This window comes from Oryza glaberrima, chromosome 9, assembly GCF_000147395.1.
Source record: "Oryza glaberrima chromosome 9, OglaRS2, whole genome shotgun sequence".
Classification (NCBI taxonomy): Eukaryota; Viridiplantae; Streptophyta; class Magnoliopsida; order Poales; family Poaceae; genus Oryza; species Oryza glaberrima.
Window position 1 is genome coordinate 8540673 of NC_068334.1, and position 24138 is coordinate 8564810.

Sequence of the window (24138 nt, forward strand, 5' to 3'; positions counted from 1 at the left end):
GCGGCGCGGGGAGGCGGCAGGCGCGGGGCGGCGGGAGTCGGCGTGGGGAGGCGGAAGGCGGCGACGGCGATGACGGCGGCGCTGGGAGGAGGGAGGCGGCGGGAGCGGGGCGGCGGGAGTCGGCGTAGGGAGGCGGAAGGCGGCGACGACGACAAAGGTTTGGGGGGCAGGGATGGCGATGGCGGCGGTGCTGGGAGGCGGGAGGCGGAAGGCGGCGACGACGACAAAGGTTTGGGGGGCAGGGATGGCGATGGCGGCGGTGCTGGGAGGCGGGAGGCGCGGGGAGGCGGCGACGGCGACAACGATTTGGGGGGCGCGGCGGTGGAGCTCGGGGCGGGGATGCGATGGCAGCGGCGCTGGGAGGCGGGAGGCGGCGACGACGACAATGGTTTGAGGGGCGCGGCGGCGGAGCTCGGGGCGGGGATGGCGATGGCGGCGGCGGCTCGCGACGACGACCCCGATGACGACGACGGCGCCTCGACGACCTCGCGAGGAGTACAGTTGCTGCGGGCCGGTTTGGCGAGGCGTTTTGGCTGGCCAAATCTAGCCAGCCAGCCAGCGATTTTGGCCGGGCTTGGCCATCCAGTTGACCAGTCTGTTGGACCTCGTTTTTGTGGTTGAATGGCTAAAATTTGGCTTGGAGAGGCTGGTAGGGAGGCTGTTGGAGATGCTCTAAGTAAGTAGCGAATAGCAAAGTAAGGAGTGAGCTGGTCCCAAGCGTCCGACGTTTTTTTATCTAATCGGACGTTCGAACTGGAGCATTTTCGGAGTTTCGCCCTCTCGTTGGTGGGGTGCAGCAATCGTGTGATAAAGATATGAAAAGAAGAGGCGAATGTCATGGCCAGCACACAAGAAAGGATCCCAACGGGCCGCGCCGCGCTCCTCTCGCTCCCTCGCCTCCGCGGAGCTCGATTCCTAAACCCTACCTCGCCGCGCCCCGCCGCCGCCGCGGGCCGGGGAGATCGCCCTCGCCATGCCGCCGCGCGAGGACCCCAACGGGGGCGCCTCCCCCTCGGAGCCCGCCCCGCCGCAGCCGGCCAAGGCCAAGGGGAAGAAGAAGGATGAGAACAAGGACGACGACCTGGTGAGCTAGCCACCCCCCGATTCGCCGTCTCCTTCCCCCCCAACTCTCTCTCTCTCTCACGGATTTCTTTGCGTGGTTGCAGTCGGAGGAGGACCAGGCGCTCAAGGAGCAGCTCGAGCTCTACGTGGTGCGGGCGCAGGACCCCGATCCCGGCGTCCAGAAGCTCGCCCTCGAGAGCATGAGGTAACGAGGAGGATTTTCTGATGGTGTGTAACTGTATAATTCTGATAGTTCGTGATGACTTATGTTTTAGTGTGATCTGGTTTGGGTGGATGCATTTATCACACTACTTATGGTTTGGATGAGAGAGGAGCTAGCCAATTGAGGATGATCATGTCATCTAGTAGACTATAAAACTAATTAACTCATAGGTATTTTGGTTGCACTGCTTACTTGTCCTGTGCAAGAGTTCGTTGTTCTGCAAACTTACTGTCGTGAGAATTTAAAATGCGCATAAATTCGGCCCAAGCTATTGGTTTGGCGGCACATTGTTGGAGGCTTGTTTATCCTTTTGCCCTTAAATCTTGGGTACAATACTACGTAATCACAATTACCATGAGGTCATGCTTTAACTGTTCAATTTCTCCAATCTCTACTGCATCATGGTGAGATTGTTTTATCTGCTCAGCTGGAATCTCGCATCCTAGTGGCTACTGCTGCTATTGGTGGCATCACTTTGCATTATTCAACCAGTTAGTGCATACACAGTTTTCACATTTGTCTTATTGATCTCTTGTTAATGGTGATTTATGCTTAACAGGCAGGAGATCCGTTCTGCGACAAGTTCAATGACCTCTGTCCCAAAGCCTCTCAAATTCCTTCGCCCGCACTATGGAACTCTCAAGGCTTACTTTGAGACAATGCCAGAATCTGAGCTGAAGGTATCAATCAATCTTCGATCTCTAGGTTGAGTCATGGTTCAAATACTACTTGATGCTTATATGGTATTCTTCAATTATTTTGCAGAAGTATATGGCTGATATCTTGTCAGTATTGGCCCTGACAATGTCCGCTGAAGGAGAAAGAGTATGTGAAAATGCCATTCTGATGTCTTTTCCTTGTGTCAATTTCCTAGTGTTTTTTTTTAATTTGCTTGTATGCTAACTTCTGAGAATGATTTACTTCTGTAAATAGTCATACATTTTTTGTGTGTGTTTTAAATGATAGACATATAGAGTTTAACTTTTTCTCACCGTTAACTGTACAATATCAATCCTTCAAGAATTGGCTAATATGCTTTCTTTTTTTGTTTCAGGAGAGCCTCAAGTACCGAATGATAGGCTCTGAAGGTGACATTGGTTCATGGGGTCATGAATATGTGAGGTAACATCAATTGCCAGGCCTTCTAAATTTTTTAGCACTCGCTTTTATTCACGAGACAGTTACTTCTTGTGAATCTTAATGGTAAACATTTATTCCTGAGATAGTTTATGATGAACTACCAAACAGTACCTTCATATCCTGTTTGACAACTTGATGTTTTTCCCTGTTATGTTTGAAGTTGAATCCTTAGGCTTATTTAGAATTTATGGTACGGTCAAATATTTAACTGTTATCAGTGTATTAAATAATATTGAATCGTAACTCAGGAAATTATAGATAAGAAGTTATTCTTTTCAGGTTTTCAAGTGCATGCTTATTTGATTAGTTGATTTAATCATTAATCAAAAGAAATGATTGGTTAGTAATGCTGCGGATTTAGGTTGTATCTGGAAATAACTTTGGAGTTTTCAGTTTTTCTGTTTCCTTTGTTTGTTATTGAGAATAAGGTTGTTGCTGTTGGAAACTTGGAATACATATGTTTGTCTTTTGAATCTAGATTGGATTTTCTAACAATGTCAATGTCTCACTTGCTAGAAACTTGGCTGGTGAAATTGCACAGGAATTCCAGAAGCGCCAGGTTGGACCCTTATCCATATCATCATATGAATTGCATAATATTTCTTCACCCCAAAGAAAGAAATATTTTAACTTTTGTTTTAATCCCTAACAAAACTTTAATTCCATTAGCAATAGGTCTTAAAGCCACAAGATAAGATCACCCTTGTTTATATTATCTAAATGACTATATTCTTTAGTTTAACATCCATTGTCTAGTCTAGCTGCTGTTGATTTTAATAACAAGTGTTTTTAAGTGATCTTCCCTCAGACCTTTTTGATTTTTGTACCCCACATCTATATTGTACTGATTGATGTATACACCATTGTTATTTGGCAAGAATTGAGATAGCTTGATTGCTTTCTTTTTTTTTTGGTTCAGTTAGAAGCCCCACACATGTTTTCTTCTGTCAATTATGTTATCACATGTGTATGGACTAAGACAGTGAAAAGTTTAGGTGTGTGGACCTCATTTTTATCATCCTAACTTTGTTTTTGCACTTTGCAGGATGATGGCATGACAACTGATTCCCTGAAGGAACTGGTGGAGCAAATTGTTTCATTCCACATGAAGGTCAATTTTGAGTAGAGTCCATGGGTGTCATTTTTTAAAAAAATTTCATTGCAAATGTCTTGTTACACTTGGTGTAATGCATTAAATATTAGCAAATAAACTACTAGTGCTCGATCAATGGATGGACTGATACTGATTATCATTTATATTGCAGCATAATGCTGAACCTGAAGCTGTGGATCTCCTAATGGAGGTATGTGAAACTTCTATTTTTAAACGTATAAAAAAATGTTCCTTTGTTTGCATTAAGAGTTCTCATTATTTGTTCATTGGTTCACAACTGATGTGTGATATCAAATTACTTCATAGGTCGAAAAGCTTGATTTGCTAGTTAAGCACGTTGACTCCACAAACTACAAAAGGACCTGCTTGTACCTCACTAGTTCTTCTAAGTATGCCACTGAAATTGATCTCACTTGATTAAAGCTTAGTATTCTCTAGTTTTACTGAATTGAACTTTCTTCACTCTTTTGTGTTGGGATGCAAACTTGCAGATATCTTCCTGCTCCTGATGACATGTTGGCACTTAAAATAGCTTTTGAGATTTACATGAAATTTGGAGATTTTGCAAATGCTTTGCGTATTGCACTTCTGCTTGATGACAAGGTGGGTGAATGAATGTTATCATTCCTGTTTGCTGTCCAGTACATAATGACACTGACAAAGATTTCATTGATTTGTTAGTCTCTGGAGTTGAAGCAGATTTTTACAGCAACTGATGATTTTCACCTGAAGAAGCAATTCGCGTTTATCATAGCACGCCATGTGAGCCTCATCCCATGCACATAAACATGCAACAGAAGCAAATTTTCTGTTGTGTTCTTGTCTACAATTCAGTATTATTGTTAATCTGCATTGTTCACATTTCCTCTTTGCTTATGTGTTCAATGGTTTCTTTTTTCCCTTTGCTGAAGGGTTTAAGCACCGACATTGATGATGACATAGCTGCAGATGAAAATGAGAAGGAGGCTTTGCAGGACATAATTTCTAATATTAAATTGAGTGAGGGGTACCTTACACTTGCACGAGATATTGAGGTCATGGAGCCAAAATCTCCAGAAGACATATATAAGGTTAACTTTTTTCCCCGAAATGCTGTCTGCTGATTGCATGTATCTACTTATTTATTTGTTTATGAACTTGCTATTAATGAGTAAAAAATGCATGCTAATTTGTTAGGTTCATTTGATTGATGGCCGAGGGGCTACAAGCTCCAGTCTTGATTCTGCAAGACAGAATCTGGCGGCAACATTTGTCAATGCATTCGTGAATGCTGGATTTGGCCAGGTTAGTTATGCGAATTTCATCAAAGGTTTCCAGGGCAAGCAAAGTTCTCAATGTTCTTGTTGCAGGATAAACTCATGACCGCACCATCAGATTCTTCGGGCAGTGGTTCTTCTGGAAACTGGTTATTCAAGAACAAGGAACATGGGAAAGCTAGTGCAGCCGCTAGTCTGGTAATGCAATGCAACAGCTTGGTTTATTTCCTTATACATGGCATTTAGGTTATTAGGTGATCATAGTGATGATAAAACAATCTTTTTCAGGGAATGATTCTTCTGTGGGATTCTGATTCAGGACTTGCCCAACTTGATAAGTACCTGCACAGTAATGATATTCATGTTGTTGCTGGGGCTTTGCTAGGTATTGGAATTGTTTCTTGTGGTGTGAAGAGTGACTGCGATCCGGTATGTCCATATTCTAAAACTTCTAATGCGCAAGTCTCTGTACATCTTCTAAAACTTCTAATGCGCAAGTCTCTGTACTGATGTTGTGACATCTTTTCCAGGCATTTGCTCTTATTTCTGAGTATTTCAGCAGGGATGAGTCAATTATACGAATTGGAGCAATCCTTGGTCTTGGTATTGCTTATGCTGGCTCCCAGAAAGAGGAGGTCAAAATCCTTGCTCTTGGCCTTGCTATCCCACTGGTTAAAAACTATTAACCATGTGTTATTTTGTGTTAACATGGTTTCCAAAAATTTCAGGTTAGAGAGAATCTCACAGCTTTTCTGAGTGACTCCCAAGTACCTCTGGAGGTCTTAGTCTTCGCTGCCATCTCCTTAGGTTTGGTGTTCGTTGGTTCTTGTAATGAAGAGATTGCACAGACAATCATATGTGTCTTAATGGAGCGTAGTGAGCCAGAGCTTGCAGAGCCAATTATACGCTTGCTTCCTGTTGCCCTTGGCCTTCTATATCTTGGAAAGCAGGTAATTTGACTGTATACTTATTCATACTCCCAAATTCTACATTTATGTTTTTATTGAGGTCAAGGACCATATAGTACATATGAACACGTTAACTATACAATACTGCCTTTGTACTGCTCTGTACATTGTTTCATGATTATGTCTCACAACCAGTCTCTTGTTGATTCCTTTGTTTTCCCATAATGAGTTTGATAATCTTTTGATGCTATTAAGCGATAATAGTTACCAGTTTTATGTATGCTTATCCTTGTGCATTTTGTCTATTATAATCGTTGATCTTAACTGCTCGCGGTCCACTAACTTGTAAGATGGGTGCAGTTTAGTACAACGAGTTGTAAAATGCTCAAATCAGTGCAATGACTTGTGTGCGTGTGAACCAAGGGTGAGAATAGTCCACATTTTGGTTAATCAAATCATTTGAGTGCTGACTAGGATGCCATACCAGCAAGCATGTAAATGCGTATAAGGCATGTGAGTGAACAGTAACATGCCCTCCCGGAACTTGCTTCTTTCCTGCTAGAGGCTACCTTCTCTTTGAATATTTTTTACATGACGCATGGGGCCCACTCATGCAGTATGGCACAAATAGTGCAACCAGGGCACCGAGTTGTGAGATGAAAGATTTGTGCAGTGAGGGAGATCAATCAGGATAAAGAAACTGGAATTTCGTTTTTTCTGGGTGGAGGCACGGGATGTCCGCAATGATGACAGCTCAAGGATGAGATAACGATTATCCAAAGACAAGGCACACAACCTCATATGTATGGTGACTCATTCTGCCATCATTATCAGGAATGTCAGGCACCGCTATCAATCTTCTGCAGATTTCCCTAGCAAGATAATTTCCAAAAGGCATAGGAGAACTATCCCTATCTTTTCTGGATCACAAGATTCATGCATGCATTCAGCAGCATAACGCTCCGATTCGCTAACATGGACTATTTTGGCCTTGTTCGCACGCACCATGCAAGTAGTTGAACTGGCTCAAATGTTTTTTAGTTGTGCTGAATTGCACCTACCATGTAGGTTCATGCATCCAAAGTACAATTTTACTCTTTCGGTAATTGCTATATTCTCTGGATTAAGCACTGTCAGCTGTCTTGAAAATGTAACATGCAACCTACACCGTCTGTTTTTAGCCATTTTTCTGTTTATATACTATTATACTCATTCTTGAGTACTGTTCTCAGGAAAGTGTGGAGGCGACCGCTGAGGTTTCTAAAACCTTTGATGAGAAGATAAGGAATTATTGTGACGTGACACTGATGTCACTGGCATATGCTGGGACAGGGAACGTGCTTAAGGTGATTCCCAATCAACAGAAGAATTGTGCATGGATTATAGGATTACAATATTTTTTAGTGCCTATTTGTTTTTGACGAATCTTTCCGTTTGATTTGCAGGTTCAAAAACTCCTTGGAATCTGTTCCGAGCATCTTGAGAAAGGTGAAACCCACCAAGGACCAGCAGTTCTTGGAATCTCCCTAATTTCCATGGCTGAAGAATTAGGGGCGGAAATGGCTGTACGTTCCCTTGAACGTCTTTTACAGTATGGCGAGCAGAATATTAGAAGGGCGGTTCCTCTAGCTCTGGGCTTGCTTTGCATATCCAATCCAAAGGTAGGGTACATGATTTGTTATTTTTGTAGTAACGTCAAATGTTTGTTATCTTTGTGCCGTTGCACACAATCATTCAATATATAGAATTGCTGATAAAGAATTATTCGATACCATGCCATGACAGTTAGTTTTGCACTCTGCTACATCATCAATTTCAATTCACTACTCTTGAGAATGTGCTTTGTCACACGACTACTATTTGATCCTGGTTATTCGAGGAAAAGTAGCATATTTCTAGTTAAAATTAGTAGATTGTATCATTTGGCTAGATAAATATCTCATATAGTTTTCTGATGTCTACATTTCTACCACTTGCCTGTCAATTAGGTAAATGTTATGGACACAATGAGCAGACTGAGCCATGATGCAGATGCGGAAGTTTCTATGGTTAGTAACCTCACTAACAAAACCTACCATATTAAGTTCTATGAGCATTGATATTTATTCAATCAAATTGGTACATGCAGGCTGCAATAATCTCCCTGGGCTTGATAGGGGCTGGTACAAACAATGCCCGAATAGCTGGGATGCTTCGGAACCTCTCAAGTTATTATTACAAAGAAGCAGGACATCTGTTTTGTGTAAGTTCAAATCTAAAATAAACATTTTTTATCTTTGTTTTGCCAATTATTCTGATCTCATGCTGTTGTATTCAAGTTTCATATCAGTTTTTTTCATTTGACTTTCAGGTGAGGATTGCTCAAGGTCTTGTTCACCTTGGGAAGGGTTTGCTGACCCTTTCGCCATATCACTCTGACCGGTTCCTTCTGTCCCCGTTAGTAACTTGCAAAGTTGTTGAATCTCCTTCAATCTTATTGGAACCACATTTTCTAAGAGAGTCCATTCTTCACTTTTCAGCATAGCACTTGCTGGTCTTGTGACGGTTCTGCATGCCTGCCTTGACATGAAATCCATCATTCTGGGGAAGTACCATTACATGCTTTATATCCTTGCCCTAGCTATGCAGGTATATATCTCGTTCAAAGATCTTGGTAGTGGACATATTAGCTAAACCAGTCACATGGATTCTCAGTTTTTTCTCTACTGAAACAGCCTCGGATGCTATTGACTGTGGATGAGGATCTCAAGCCCCTCTCTGTTCCGGTTCGTGTTGGTCAAGCAGTTGACATCGTCGGTCAGGCGGGTCGACCCAAGACAATTACTGGATTCCAGACGCATTCAACGCCTGTATTACTTGCCGCAGGGGAACGAGCAGAGCTGGCAACTGAAAAGTAAACTAAAACATCTGGAGAACAATTTTCAAATTTGTCAGTTGATCTTTGCTTATGCTTATGTTCTTTCTATATGCAGATATCTTCCACTGACACCAGTTCTTGAGGGTTTTGTGATCCTAAGAAATAACCCAGAGTATCATGAAGATTAAGGGATAGATATGGCACAAGCAAAATGCAGGAAGGGCCTGGAGTATTAGGAAGAGGCTTGGATCAATATCTAATTGTCACACAAAGCAATGAACAAATAGCACGATGAAGACAATGCATACTTGATACGGTGAGGACTGAGTTGTAACAAAGAGTTCAGGTATAATGGGGCCAATATGACAGGAGAACTTTGTAAGAATTAGGAATAGAATCTGTGGGTGTAATGGCATGGCCGAAAATGTTTTTGACTATACCAGAATGAAAATGACCCAAGAGTTTGTTGCCACGTCCATGTATATGCAGCCCTACTACTCGGTTGTCTGATGTTTCCTTTTTTTTTGAATTGATCGCTTTTTGTTTGGGTCATTTGTTACAGTGGCTAGCACTCTAGCAGCAGAAACGCTGTACTTTATGTGATGTTGTGCACTGAGTACAGATATACAGCTGGGGATATCCTGATGGTAATATGCCACCGACTGCATGAATATTAGTTTCTCCGTATCAAAATATAGCAATCTCTGCATCGAGAAGCTGAGAAATTTGTGTTTGTGTTGATAGGGGTAGGTTGCTAGAGCGGCATTAATTGCTGCATCACAGAGAGGATATAAATTCCCCTGGTTTCTCGTGCCGTTTTCTTGGGAAAATTTGGGCTCCATCTCGTGGTGGACATCATCGTCGTCTCCGGGGAATAAGTTCACTAGGTCCTTCATTTTGACATCCAATTTGAATTGCATACCTAAACCGTTAAACCATAAAACTGGATACAATGCATTCCTCCAAAACTACTGAGGGAGTTAAATTTTACGGTTGGGAGGTCTAAATATTGTGGTGTAGAGATATGAATCTATTGGTCACTAGTAAAGGGAGTCAAATAAACTTATTCTTTTATTACAGCTTTGGGCTTTAGTTCGCATTAATATGGCAAGTTTGGGCTTGTTAAATAAGTTACTTTTGGTGTTGGCCCAGTGAATTTTATGTCTTGCAGATGGCCCATTTATATGCAGAAGTTTGATTTGCATGTACATTTTAGTGTATCAATCCTGTCCATTCGTTTATTTTGATCCAATGGCCGAAAAATCGTGTGAGCCTAAGAAAAAACCTCAGTTTACTCGAGTATCTTCCCCTTCCTTCCCTTCGGCGCAAAAGAACGAGAAATCTCCCGTCCCGTGGTCTCCTGACGAGCCGCGGCTGAACAGGGGAGGAGGCGCCGATCTCCATCCGGCGAGCAGAGCAGAGCAGGGGATCCTGGTGAGCATCCACATCCTCCTCCTGATTCATTCTCTCTCCCACCGGGAGTACTTTTGTCTGGAATTTGCTTGCGTTCGTTAACCCTAGCTTCTCTTCTAGATCTGGAAGAAGCTCTTCTTTTAATTTCAGAGCCTTAACCTGTATAACAGTTTGTTTGTTTGTTCCCCAAAAAGTTTGGGGGTTCAACTGAACTGAACGGCCCATGTCCCATGTTGGATCCGCCCCTGCTTTTAGGATTTCTCATGGTTAAATCTCGTCGGATCGAACGAGTCTAAGGCTTGGAGAGTCGTTGATAGTCCTAATTATTAATTTGCTAGTAATGGAGTTTGGGGGAACACAAATGCTTGGGGTGAGTATTTTGCGTCTATTTTCTATGTGCCAGGTCGGTCATATGATGTTGGGTGGATGATTCATATACTCAGGCTGTTGCTGTGTTGCAGTTCATCCAGCTCCGATTATTTTCCTGCGGAGATCGACGGAGACGGGATTGGGCTAATCCCCTCCCATACTGTGATGGTTTCTTTGTTTGTTTGGATAAGAGCTCCGACGACGACGCCAATCGCTGCCTTGCCGCGCACGGGCTGCCTCTGTGCGGGTGCCCGATGCCGGCTTTTTTTTTTTTTTTTGGAAATCAGATCATATATAGACCTGGCTTTCAAAGAAAGCCTGGCAAATTTACCTGGCTTTCAAAGACTACTTCCATTTTCAGTATTTAGACAATAGCCTAGCCTTGTACAGTCTCCTGCTAATTTTACTGGTACATTGTGTTTCTTCATGCTAATCCAACATTTTGTTATTACAGTGACACGTACCAAATACAAAGAGCCCACAAAGGCACTAATCTAGTGGCCTAATCTATCCAATCCAGGAGGCAACCCAGCCGGTGCTTGAGGTTGAGGGGGAAGCAAAGCACGATCGACCAGGAACCAGGCAGGCAGCCAAGGTGAGGAAGGAGAAGAAGCTGAGAGCCTCTCCCTGCCTAGACGTCCCTGTGCAGCGGCCTGGGAGTTTCCCAGCCTGCTCTCACCTGGCTGGCTAGATCCAGCGGTCATCCCTGCCACGAGGTACTACTTATCAGTTCTCCTCCCCTACCTGCTAGGTACATGCCTGTCCTGTAGAAGGCTTTCCTTGCGCAAATTGATCCAGATCCCACTTTTAGTGTGGTTTCTTCTGGTGTGTCTGAGAGCGCTGGGTGGGTGTATGACTTGATCTGTTTGGTTGAGCAGGTAGGGAACATAGCTAATCCCTTGCATGTATGCTACTATTCGTTCCAGATGTCATATAGCTGGGTGAATTCATGGCACTGGTCACTATGCCTGCATCGTGATCAAATGATCTACTCATGTCCGATCTTTTATCACAGTATCACATTTCTTTTTTTTATCAGTGCAAACCTTATGATTTTCATGGAAATTCTACATGTATGCTTATAGATTTAATTGCTCGTATTGTGCTATTGAAAACCATACTGTGGCCTGGTTTAGTTCCCAACTTTTTCTTCAATCTTCCAACTTTTCCATCACATCAAAACTTTCCTACACACACAAACTTCTAACTTTTTCGTCACATCGTTCCAATTTCAATCAAACTTCCAATTTTGGCGTGAACTAAACACACCCTGTATGTTAACATTTCAGGATGATGTTGCTGTTGCTTATGGAGAATATTTTGTTTGATATGATAGTTTTGGCAGGTAGTTGTACTGGTATATATTTATTTGAACTAAAATACCTACTACCTGCAGGAATGGGCCTGTGGACGTTGCTGGAGGGCTTTTTGCTTCTCGCAAATGCATTAGCGATACTAAATGAAGACCGCTTTCTTGGCCCCAGAGGATGGAGCATGTCTGAAGTCTCAGGAAATGGACAAACCAAGTCACTGAAGGGTCAGATTGTAGGGCTCATCTATGCCACACAGTTCTTGAGGATGCCGTTGATAGCGCTTAATGTTCTTATCATTGTTGTGAAGTTGGTATCTGGCTGAGACTGCAGGTTTCAGTTCTGGGGTTTGATTTAATTTCTGTTACAGCGTAATGTAAAAGTAATCACAGTAAAGATTGCTGCAGTTATGTTAATTTGTCTCTAATGTACGCTGTTACTGTTCTAGTAAATTAATTCTGAGCCGCAAACTGTTTCTTTGGCACATAAACCATGAGAGTATGTGGTCTGGCGATGTGTTGTGAGGGCTCCTTTTCCTTATTTCTGTTCTGAATCAATCACACATTTGTTTGCTTGTTGGTGTGTGTTATGCTCAGGGGTTATCTGACATTCAGATTTTCAGCCTTCAGGTGCCGTTTTTAATGGAAATATTACCTACTATGGTCATGCCTTATGTCCGGCCTTAATTGAGTATTATCTTTGCCAATTGTATACATGATTCCCAGAGATGTATTTTTATCCACCCTCTTATATTATGTAGTTTATTTTGAGGAATGTTTTGTAGTATATGGCCATGCTCAATTAGCTTTAACATTGATCAATGATATCACTGCCATCTGTTATTAACTCATCATGGACTTGTTTAACTTTTAGATAACTAGCAAATATGCCTATGCGTTGTAACCGGTGAATATAAAACAAATACAGATGGTTAAGATTGCATGTGTACTTATAAGTTATAACACATGTTCACAAAATCTCGAATTTGTACATATCTCGCAAATACAAAAGTTACTGCAATTTTATCTTAAAATAATAGCTCAAAGTGATTAAAAATTAATTCTGTAAATAATAAATGGTATTTTTGGCAATAAAGGGAAATGAATAAGGCCCGAAACCTGGCGGTGGCCCAAAACAGTGTACGCCAGTATGATAATTCACGAGGCTTGGTCGGCGCGGCTCGTTAAGCGAGGACGCCCTTCATCGCGCACGGAGGCACGTGTGGCCCGTAACGCGTGCAGGCAGTCGAGTAGGCCACGGGCGAGCGCGATGGCCTAGACACGAGCGAACGTGCGCGTAGGCCTATTAGCCTGTGTCGTTGGATTGTAATCAACGGCCAGGATTGCTTGCGGCAGTGTGAGTAAGCACGATTGATGAGTTTATACATGACACTAATTTATTCAGCTCATGTCATTTTGAATATAAATGATATTTTTTTCCAGTGGAATAATAATTGATCATCTAGGGAAAATGTTGAGTTCTGCTGATTGCATATGTTGAGTTGTTGCTTCTAGGGAAAATCTACTTGTTGTCAAAATCATAGAATTCTACAAGAGAAAATGATATAAAATACGTTAGTACTGTATTCTTTTATCTTTTTTATATTCAAGTAATTGCATGTATTACCTGAAATCCTAGTGGTGTTTGAAGTAGGTTTCTGAATTCTTGTAGTCCTCCATGCATTGGTAGAAAGTTTTTAAACTATTTTCTGATTATTCTTTTAATATTTTTTGCATAATAATACATACATTATTGCCTTGCAATCCAATGCAACCAGTTTGGCCTACATGTTGCATCATATTTGTGTAGCTGAGTCCCCCACCCCCCCCCCCCCCCCCCCCCGTCCCCGGAAATGTTCATATTAGTAGTACATATTTTTGAATTTAGTTACACTAGCGAATAAGTTTTTTTTTTCTTTACAAGCCTTACGTCCGAATTTAGTAAGCCATATTTGTCAGGGTTATGGATAACACATACCCAATAATAGTCGACTAAGTTTGGCGGGGCCTACAATATACAAGTCTTATACGGAATCATATCTCGTATATAGAAGGAGTTACAGATAGAGAAGGACAAGTAGAGTTCTACATGAAAACTACAAGGACTATTTGGATCATATCTATATTTGTCTTTCTAATTCTACTTGGACAAGGAGACATTTATACAAGACCCCCTAGGAGGAGGGGGAGGGAGATAAGCCAGCACAGACCAACACGCTCAGTCAGAATAGACACCAATACGCGTTGCCAGATATCGACATGAGAGATTAGCCTAGACATACCCAATCAGGTGCCTACAGAGGCCGACGAGGGATCTAGCGTTATCTCTGATTTCGCCGAGTACGTATTCAAGGAGGAAGACTACCCCGTCGTTGACTACGTGTTAGTGTTCCATGCCGTCAAGTCGACGACGACTAGATAGGTTATCCCAAATATTGTACCTGTGTGATTCTAATGAATAAGAGCAACACCGGCTTCGACCAGTAGGAGTAGGGCTTTTACCTGTCAGTTAAGGGCTCCGAATTTGTATAAAAATCCTTGTCCCTGTCTATTTTACCTCTATATCGCACGTACTCCGGTACCAACGATCCTATACCATGTAAATACCGTAGTTATGATCTAAAACATCGACAATATTCATCATATAGCATTTGTCCACCATAAGAATAAGATCCTTGTAATACCGTAGTTCCTGAAATATCATATGAACTCAATTAGTAGAGCAAATCCCTGTCTCCTGCAATTGAAAATGAAATAATAGCCTATCAATAAGTATACGAAGAGAAAGAGAAAGAGAGAGAAGAGGAAGAAGAGGAAGAAGAGGGGATAACATGTGGACCCCACATAATCAGTGGGTCCTACAATTTTTCTTTGTGTGAATGAAAAATGGATCCCACATATATATTTTTAATTCTAATACCACCTAAGTACCACGTCAACGCCACGTGAGACAAAAAAAACAAGTCAACACCACCATGCAATTGCCATGCTAGCCAAAACACTCACCAAAACTACCGAGGGAATCAAATTGCACCGATTTCAATAGTTCGGGGTCGAGATATGTGGTAATGTGGTTCATGGATACGAATCGGACCCACTAGTTAAGGGAGCAAAAGTGGACCTGGTGTTGGCCCAGTGAATTTTATGTCTTGAGGATGGCCCATTAAATCCCGTCCATTCGTTCGTTTTGATCCTACGGCTGGATGATGTGAAACCCTAGGAAGAAAATCCGTCGAAAGATAAAAAGTGGAGCAGTCGAGTGTCTTCCCCTTCCTACATTCCCTCGGCGTGAAAGAAAGAGAGAAATCTTCCCCATCTCGTCGTCTCCTCCGCTCCTTGCGCCCAAGACGAGCCGCGGCTGAGCAGGGGAGGGGCGCGCCGATCTCCATCCGGCGAGCAGAGCAGGGTAGGGGATCCTGGTGAGCACCCACATCCTCCTCCTGATCCATCTCTCCCCCTCCCACCGGGACTAGCTTTTGTCTGGAATTTGCTTGCGTTCGTTAACCCTAGATCTGGAAGAAGCTCTTCTCTTAATTTCAGAGCCTTAACCTGTATAGCAGTTTGTTTGTTCGTTCCCCCATGTCCCAAGTTGGATCCGCCCTTGCTTTTAGGAATTCTCATGGTCAAATCTCGTCGGATCGAACGATTCTAAGGCTTGGAAAGTCGTTTGATAGTACTGATTTTTAATTTGCTAGTAATGGGAGTTTGGGGGAACACGAATGCTTGTGTGTGTATTTTGCGTCTATTATCTGTGTGTCAGCTCGGTCATGTGATGTTGGGTGGATGATTCATATACTCAGGCTCAGGCTGTTGCAGTTCATCCAACTTGGATTGTTGTGCCTCTTGTAGTTTTTTCAGTTAATACTGTTGTACTTCATGCTGCTAGGATGTGTTAAACATGTTGCGATTGCATTGGTTACCATCTATTGGTTAGATTTTACTATCATTAATTATTGTTGTGATTGTTATGAAACTTATGACTGTTTCATCGAATGTAGAACTCTGCAAAAGACTTGTGTCTCCTATATTTCATAGTACACTGAATTAGCCAGTCCAGTATTTAGAGAGTGATCTATCATTGTGTAAATGAATCTCGTAGTAGTTGTACTGGTACATTGCGTTTCATCGTGCTAATACAACCATTTCCCAGTTACTACTGCAATGGTTTGCCATCTGAAATTGTTTTTGCCAATTGCTATCGTGTTCCTTATTTGCTATCCTTCCTTTTGTATTCATTTATTCCATGATGTCATCAATCTGCTAGGCTGAGTTTATTTATGGCATTGTTTACTATGCCAAGTGTGCACTTTTGATGTTGGCCAGCAAAATCCCAGTTTTATTTGCTTATGCATGGTTACTTCTTTACTCATAGTTATGTCGCACTTACGAGCTTCTGTTTTCTATTTTTCCTGAGTGATAGTCTCCTTGTCTATTTAGCTATGGTTACACTTTTGATGGATACGGTTATGCTATTTGTTAGGTCCATAGAGTTTCTCAGTGGTGAAAGGTTTGATATTACAGTAGTAAGCAGTTGAGCTAGATGTCACATTAATCCAGTATATGCTGAATGCGACAAATGTGTAATACGTGCTTCAGTTGTATAATGGTACGGACTGTTTGTTCAGTGTGTCTGATATATTAGAGCTTTCAGTATGCTTTGTGGTTTTCAACTTTTGCTGGCATCGTAATGTTCACTATCCCAATATTTTATACAGGATCATGCAAGTAAAATAAAAATAAATAGATTGTTTACTTTGTCGATGGAGTGAATATTTATGTGATTAAGTGATTTATAGTATTTGTTTGAACTTTGGTATCATATATGCATCAGATATGTTGTATATTGTATATTTTACTTGCATTTGAATTATTTCCTAAATAAGTACTCCATTTCTATGGTGTCTGTCTGAATGAAGAATCTGATGTTGACGTGTGATGCAGGAGGCAACATCAGTTTCGCTGCAATCTGACAAAGTGGAGGGTCTAAAAGTTGAAGCTTCTTTTATGTCTGAACAAGACTTGCTTTACTTGGGATCAGTTGGATTGCTTGGAGAATATTCTCGGACAACGAGAAAAAGGCACAAGCTCTCGCTTGGAAGGCCCTGCTGCGCACTGGTTTCTGCTGATTCATTTCAAGGATACAAGACTACTGTTCCTTTTGGCTCTTGGTGCTTCTGATATTATCTCAGCGAAAGAAAATTAATCCAAGATGGCTCTGCAAAACATTGGTGCTTCAAACCGTGATGATGCCTTCTACAGGTATAAGATGCCCAGGATGATCACCAAAATAGAAGGCCGTGGCAATGGCATCAAGACTAACATTGTGAACATGGTGGATATAGCAAAAGCCCTAGCCAGGCCTGCTTCCTACACAACAAAGTACTTTGGATGTGAGCTTGGTGCACAGTCTAAATTTGATGAGAAGACTGGTATTTCCTTGGTTAATGGGGCACATGATACTGCTAAGCTGGCTGGTCTCCTTGAGAACTTCATCAAGAAGTATGTCCAATGCTATGGATGTGGCAACCCTGAGACTGAGGTCCTCATCTCCAAGACCCAGATGATTACACTGAAGTGTGCTGCCTGTGGTTTTGTGTCAGATGTTGACATGAGGGACAAGCTCACAACTTTTATCCTGAAGAATCCACCTGAACAGAAGAAGGGTGCTGGGAAAGACAAGAAGGCAATGAGGAGAGCTGAGAAGGAGCGTCTAAAGGAAGGTGAGGCTGCTGATGAGGAGATGAAGAAGCTAAAGAAGGAAGCAAAGAAGAAAGGTGCATCCAAGGAAAGTACCTCCTCTAAAAGTGGTGCTGGGAAGAAGAAGGCTGCTGCTGGCTCTGATGAGGATCATTCAAATTCACCAACTCGCAGCCATGATGGTGACCATGTGGCTGCAGATGAGGATGATGATGATGATGTCCAGTGGCAGACTGACACTTCGTTGGAGGCTGCAAAACAGCGCATGCAGGAACAACTGAGCGCTGCAACTGCTGAGATGGTAATGCTGTCCACTGAAGAACCTGAGAAGAAGAAGAAGCATGAGGCCTCACACAAGGAGGGTGCCTCCAACGGAAGTACAAAACATGTGGTTGAAGAGGCTAAAAGCAGTCCTTATGATGATCTGGTCAAGGAGATGAAGGATAACTTGAGCAAGGGTGCCAATGCTGTTCAGCTCAAGGGTCTGATGACTTCCTCAGCGCTGCCACCCCAGGATGCTATGAATTCTCTTTTTGATGCACTCTTTGGCGGCCTCGGCAAAGGATTCGCCAAGGAGGTTGTGAAGAAGAAGAAATTCCTCTCTGCTGCTGTGCCTGATGAAGCCTCCCAGATGGTCCTGCTGCAAGCGCTGGTGGCCTTCGGCGCCAAGTCAAGCCCCGAAGCTGTGAAGGAGGTGCCGATTGTTCTCAAGGCCCTGTATGATGGGGACGTCCTGGATGAAGAAGTGATAACTCAGTGGTATAATGAATCTGTTGCTGGTGGCAAGGAGTCCCAGGTGGTGAAGAATGCCAAGCCGTTCGTGGAGTGGCTCCAGAGCGCGGATTCTGAATCTGAGGAAGAGTGATGCGCCGAATCTCCTCCCAATCATCGCCTACTTCGCCTTATCGTCTTTTCAGTATTTCGTTCGTCATGAGTATTTCCAGTTCGCGTCATGAGTGCTTCGAGTTTGTTTGTGCTGTGCGCTTTCTTATCTGTAATGTTGGTCAATAAATAAACCCAGAGTCCCAGACAGTCCTCAGAGACTATGTGGTGTCACACTCCAGCTGGAGATCTTTTTATTTATCAAACCTTAATGTGTTTCACGTGTCAATGGTTAATATCGGAGTCTCTTGTTGGCTCTTGTGAGATTACTGGCTGCATCTGTTACTTGCTTGATATTATCTGTGTTAATATTATCTTGCGCTGTGTTCTTAGCGGCTGGATGCAGGATGTGCTGGTGTTTTGATGGTTTTGTTGCTTCAGTATGGAAAGGTCTTAATAAGCTTCTGGTCTAATTACATGTGTTTGTCAAGCTACTAATCTTTCTGCTGATACTGAGCGTCACGCTGTGTTCGACGTGTACTAATCTACATACTTAAACTGAAATTCACACACTGATCAGTATGTATTATGATCTCAATAGTGATACTGAGCGTCACACTGATCGAAATGTACCGCTATTTGTACACAAGGATAGGTAGTAACGTTGTGCCAATATATTTCCAAGTAGCAAGGGTATCTGGTACCCTCCCATGTTCATTTTGTTTCATCTTATTTGTTTAAAATAAATCTTATCTTTTAGTAATCATTATATTAGAGTTTGTGAAAGTAGTATGTGTGGAATAGATGAAAAATAAACTTATTTTATAAGGGGAGGAGCACCGTAGTAGGCTATACTAGGTAAACGATTCAGATCAGGTGCAGTTATAAGTGCCACTATGCCTTAAGGATTAAGGACTGCGCAAAATTAATCTCAATAATATCCCTTGTTACCATGTTTTTGTTGCAGTACGATGAACAGTGTGACCGCTTGTCTGAACAGTCCGATTTACAGCTGTTAGTGAGAACTCTACTGTGTAAGTTGCAGACTGCGTCCATATCCTTCAGTTTGTTGCCGTGGTTGAGGTGCGTCAGAATAAACCAGTGGTAATCTGATGACATATGCTAGGATAAACGGCAGTGCCTGAACAATGCAGAAACCTGGAATTCCAGGTTGTGGTGTTCTCATGTTGTGCCTTGCATGGAAACTCCTGAAAAATCTTTCAGTTTACCAGTGCTTCCGACATCTCAACAAGGTGCTCACGCCAACATTTTCCGGTCCAGACTTGCAAGTTCCCAACATATCTGTCATGGACTTCCCACCTGGTAAATTGTTACTAGTAAACATTCTTGCCTTTCTATTCATCGAGGTAGCCAGTAATCCGGGATCTACAAGAAGGGGAGTAACTGGAACATACAATTCTCCTGAACTCCATAAGTGAACATACACACTCTGCAATATCCAGAGACTGCTTTTACAGGACAAGAAGCTTTCTACTAGTTTCTATATACAGCTGAACATGTGGACGCCTAAAAGGTAAACTGCATTAGTGCCGTACAAAATTATAGATATAGGATGCAAGAATATATGTATATAGAAATTTGAGAGGTTCAATTAGCCTCAATCATTTTGATCAACAGAGGTAATATACTTTCCTTATATTTCATTGCATGGTGATGACCAACTTAAAGAATGTGGAACAACTAAATACCCCCCCTGAAATACAACCAATCTTAATTTTACACATATATACCAGGTAAGTGATAACACACCTTCTGCTTCCCACACAAAGTTCCTGAAATGAATCGAGTATACCGCTAGAGATAATAACGGAGGCGACAGATATGCAAAGCGAGTCAGTCACATGTCAGTACTGGAGAAGCTTAGTTCTTGTTATGATCCGGCTGTTCTTGTCACTGGGCCATTATTATGTCTCCTGACCAACCGGGATCTTTAATGGTATTTCACAAATTGTACTACATCCAATGTCTCCGAACTTCAACTGAAGCTAGTAGAATACAACAGAAATCTTTTCTGAATTCACGATTTTCTCGTTCCTTTCCAAGCATTCTCGAGTATATTTGTACCAATATGTGGGTATAAAATATCAGTATATGTACTTCCAAATTTTAATCCATTTCCTCTCGATGTCCCTTTTTAGAAACAAGCTCAAAATCTGTGGATGGATCATGGATATGAGCAAAAATCTTGAAGAGACCCTCTTGGTGAATGAACGTAACATGGATAAGAACGTAATTGCCCTTCATAATAACAGACATTTCCATTCAAATAGTAATTTTTTAAAAGGCTCAGGGAAGCAATAAAGGAACAAAAATCCAATTAAATCAAGCCGTCATAGATTTGCCACTGGCCCCTTCTTGCGAGAGTAAGAGGGCAACATCATAGGTGTGCATCTGTGCATCATCCGTGCAATCGGAAAAAAAATGTTTGCTTGTAGAGTTTGAAAGGTAAACTATATTAAATTAATTTGCTTAATAACTTCAACTGTCCTAAGTCCTTGCATATTAGAAAAACTAAACCCAAATATTGTAATGTGGGATTGCTTGTACATTTGTCGACAAATTTCCCTAAAAAAATTGTAATTATATTGTAACTTGCATATAACTCGTATATAACTTTTAAAAATACCTCATTAACATATTATTTTCGTAAAGTGGAGGACCAAATCCTATCATATGTGCGCACGCTGTGATTTTTTTCTTTCTCGCTTGCATATATAAGATTTAAAGCAAATATAACGGTTTAAAATTATGTGAAAGTTACATACAAGTTATAATGTAATTACACTATGATCGTATATTTACATTCGTCAAATTTTAGGAAGAAAATTTATCGATAAATATATAGCAAAATCGTTGTAATGTAGGAAAAACCTCTTGTTTAATTGACCGCATTGGGCCTTGGGATACAGGTGCGATTGATCATGAGAGGCATGCAGATCAGTAGTGGGCCGGACAGCCCAAACCATGCACAACTGCAAGGTATAAAGGGCTTGTTCAGATTGTTGCCAAAATAAACCTTACCAAATTTTGGCATTATCAAAATTTTGGCAGGATTTCTTATGTAATTACCAAATTTAGCAACAAACTAAACGTAAGCATTTTTGGCAACTTTACGAAAAAATGGTATGGTTGAAAATGGCATCAATCTGAACAGCCCCAAACTTTTTATCCATGCACAAATGCCCCCCTTTGTGAGATTTCCCCCTAATTTTAGAGCCAAAGTATTGCAGCACATGCACGAGAAAAAAAAATAAAATACGAAAAAAAGTACCAAATTTGGATTCATGCAGTTGACTTAGCTTGAGGAAGTCCATTAAGAAATGATTCTTTCTTGTAATCCCATGTTGCTTTTAAGTGCAAGCAAAAGCCACTCTCTCCTAACTGCAAAGTACAGTTTTTGTTTTTTTCCTCCTCCTTTTGAGATGGTGCAAACATTGCATAGGATGAAATTTTCATCTTGTCATTTTCTCTTGCATCCAAAGCCACAACAATAGTTTTTTTCTGCTGAGACCCACAAGCAACTACTATCAAGTATCACGGACAGAATGAAAACGAGAGTGCCCATTACTCAAGTTAACACACACTCACAAATTAATTGACCTAACAATCTAAGCAATGGCAAGTACAGTTTGTACACATTCTGTCCATCATGATGCAATCATGCCAGAGAAAGGGAGCAAGATCGAATCAAGATAAGAGTAGAAGAGAAGAACAGCAAGATTCAGCAACTAAAAATTAGCTATAGAGCTAAGCTAGCTAGGTAGAGGTTAATTGATATATAGGTTGAGAAATTGCGAGACAGAAATTGAGGTAGTCAGTTCATGATGCTTGTTGACAAGAGCTCCATGGATTTGGTGCTCGTCCCATGCGGGCTGGCGATCATGGTCGGCTACCACCTCATGCTCCTCCACCGGATTCTCCGCCACCCGCACACCACCGTGATCGGCTACGAGAATCACAACAAGCTCGCCTGGGTGGAGCGCATGCTGCAGGTTCATCATCTTGTTCGATCAATTCAATTTGTTTGTTCAAGAACTGATCAATGGTGACGAAAGATTCTAGTGGTTTCTTGCAGGCGGCGGCGCCGGAGGAGTCGGCGCTGGCGCTGGGCGTGATCTCGGACAACATCTCGGCGGCGACGACGCTGGCGTCGCTGTGCATCGCGCTGGGCTCGCTGATCGGCGCGTGGGTGAGCAGCTCGCCGGCGCCGGGCGCCGCGGGCGTCGTCGTCCTCGGCTACGGCGACGGCAGCCACGCGACGGCGACGGTGAAGTGCGTCGCGCTCCTCGCCTGCTTCCTCGCCTCCTTCACCTGCTTCATCCAGTCGGCGCGGTACTTCGTGCACGCGAGCTTCCTCATGAGCGCGCTCGCCGGCGACGCGGCGCCGCCGGTGGGCGACGCGCAGCGCGCCGTGGTCCGCGGCGGCAACTTCTGGGCGGCGGGGCTCCGCGCGCTCTACCTCGCCACGGCGCTGCTCATGTGGGTGTTCGGCCCCGTCCCGATGCTCGCCTGCTCCGTGCTCACCGTCGCCGCGCTCCACCGCCTCGACGCCAACTCCATGCCGCTGCACCACCACCGGTTCACGGCGAGGAGCACGGACGCGTCGCCGGCGACGGCGCCGGTGGCCGCCGCGAGATCAGCCGTGGCAAGGGGAGGCAGAGCAGGCAATGGCAACACGGTGGCGTTCTCCACGGCTACATTTCTTTGCTGATAGTGAGAAATAGTTTCCATGACTCATCTTACAATTTTGTTTTTGTGATTTTCGTTTTAGCTGAAAATCGTGTGGAGATTTTTCTTTTTTGTCTGGTGATTTTTGTTGTAGCTGAGAATTGCGTGGAGCTGAATGACCATGGAAGAATTAAATTGCATTTTCTTCGGAAGCACCGAATTCTCACTGGCTTTGCTTAAAATTTGGTAGCACATTTTGGCATTACTGCTACCAAATTTTGGTATCGTTGATTGTGTTTAGTTTGAAGGCTTATCAAAATTTGATAGAATTTTTAAGAGTGGGAACTTTTATAATTACCAAAGTTTGGTAAGGTAGCATTGGCAAGGATTAGTTTGGTTTGTTAGCATTGGCAAGGTAGCAGTACTAAAATTTGATAATACCAAAATTTACTATGGTTGAAAGTGGTAACAATGTGAACAAGTCCTTAATGTCAAAGAACTCAAGATCTGTGCTTCTAAAAAATGCAAATTTTGCTACAGAAAAATGTATGGCTTCAGAAATTGGCTGATAACATGATGTCAGATCAGTGCTGCTTAAATCGGTCAAAAAAAATGCAAGGGTATTCACAAAATGGAGATAGGTTACTTCTTTAACAGGATCATGGCGCCAGGCATGGCCATCAGGAATTCATCATTTTTGCTAAAGCAATGCAGTTAGGTTTGTCATGCCATAACCATTGCATTGCATCCTACCTTACACTTGGCAATGTAACTACAGAACGTGGGCAATCACCGGACCAACCATATTCCACTAAATTGAACTTGCTTTAACCAATGTTGCTGTCCTTTGAATTGTATTAAGGCTTACCTTGCAACCACTGCTCATGAAAGGTCATTTAACCACTGCAACTAGACCTTGATACCCTCTTCTTCTGCCCTCTCGAAAGGTCATTTAACCAGTGCAACTTGTTCATACCTGCCAGAATGTAGTACTCCTACACAACAGACATTCAAAGCTGATCATTTCACTCTATTAATACTGATAAAATGAAAGGAAACATCTTGTAGGTCAGTCACAATCTGTAGTAATATTGCAAAACAGAGATATGCAGAAAATGATAAATGCTATAGTTTACGCCTTTACGCACATCTACTGAAATAGAAGAAATTATCTTAAACAATCTTTCAGTACCGTAATATACAGGCTGGTAAGAAGTTCAAGGATGCAAACTTTTGTACATTTGTGAGTGGGAGTTACAGAATATAATAGCCCTTCTAA

The 24138-nt window shown here is 42.4% G+C and overlaps 3 protein-coding genes across 6 annotated transcripts; all 3 read left to right on the top strand.

Moving 5' to 3' along the window:
* Positions 1-833: 833 nt before the first annotated feature.
* Positions 834-9183, top strand: LOC127784759 (26S proteasome non-ATPase regulatory subunit 2 homolog A-like). 2 transcript variants are annotated; one of them, XM_052312126.1, is made up of 25 exons: positions 834-1084; positions 1167-1267; positions 1845-1965; positions 2051-2110; positions 2340-2407; positions 2942-2984; positions 3471-3536; positions 3691-3729; positions 3846-3928; positions 4031-4142; positions 4221-4301; positions 4451-4609; positions 4716-4823; positions 4889-4993; positions 5084-5224; positions 5326-5430; positions 5524-5745; positions 6936-7049; positions 7149-7364; positions 7692-7751; positions 7832-7945; positions 8054-8139; positions 8223-8331; positions 8418-8596; positions 8676-9183. In XM_052312126.1, exons 1-25 carry the CDS (start codon positions 974-976, stop codon positions 8746-8748), a joined length of 2676 nt encoding a protein of 891 aa, XP_052168086.1. In that variant the 5' UTR covers positions 834-973; the 3' UTR covers positions 8749-9183. The 2 variants fall into 2 exon arrangements, with proteins under 2 accessions (XP_052168086.1, XP_052168087.1); XM_052312127.1 differs by having other exon boundaries at positions 5326-5425; positions 5522-5745.
* Positions 9184-9826: 643 nt separating this feature from the next.
* Positions 9827-18494, top strand: LOC127784281 (eukaryotic translation initiation factor 5-like). Of its 3 annotated transcripts, none has more exons than XR_008019476.1 (2): positions 9827-9994; positions 10797-10903. XR_008019476.1 is itself a non-coding variant. In XM_052311480.1 (2 exons), the coding sequence occupies exon 2, from the start codon at positions 16861-16863 to the stop codon at positions 18211-18213; it is 1353 nt and encodes a 450-aa protein (XP_052167440.1). In that variant the 5' UTR covers positions 9984-9994; positions 16593-16860; the 3' UTR covers positions 18214-18494. The 3 variants fall into 3 exon arrangements, 2 of the variants coding, with proteins under 2 accessions (XP_052167440.1, XP_052167439.1); XM_052311480.1 differs by lacking the exon at positions 10797-10903 and adding an exon at positions 16593-18494 and having other exon boundaries at positions 9984-9994; XM_052311479.1 differs by lacking the exons at positions 9827-9994; positions 10797-10903 and adding exons at positions 14916-15070; positions 16593-18494.
* A 3316-nt stretch (positions 18495-21810) lies between these two features.
* On the top strand, positions 21811-23365 carry LOC127785178 (uncharacterized). The gene is made up of 2 exons (XM_052312603.1): positions 21811-22183; positions 22267-23365. Exons 1-2 carry the CDS (start codon positions 22013-22015, stop codon positions 22900-22902), a joined length of 807 nt encoding a protein of 268 aa, XP_052168563.1. The 5' UTR covers positions 21811-22012; the 3' UTR covers positions 22903-23365.
* The last annotated feature ends 773 nt before the right edge of the window (positions 23366-24138 follow it).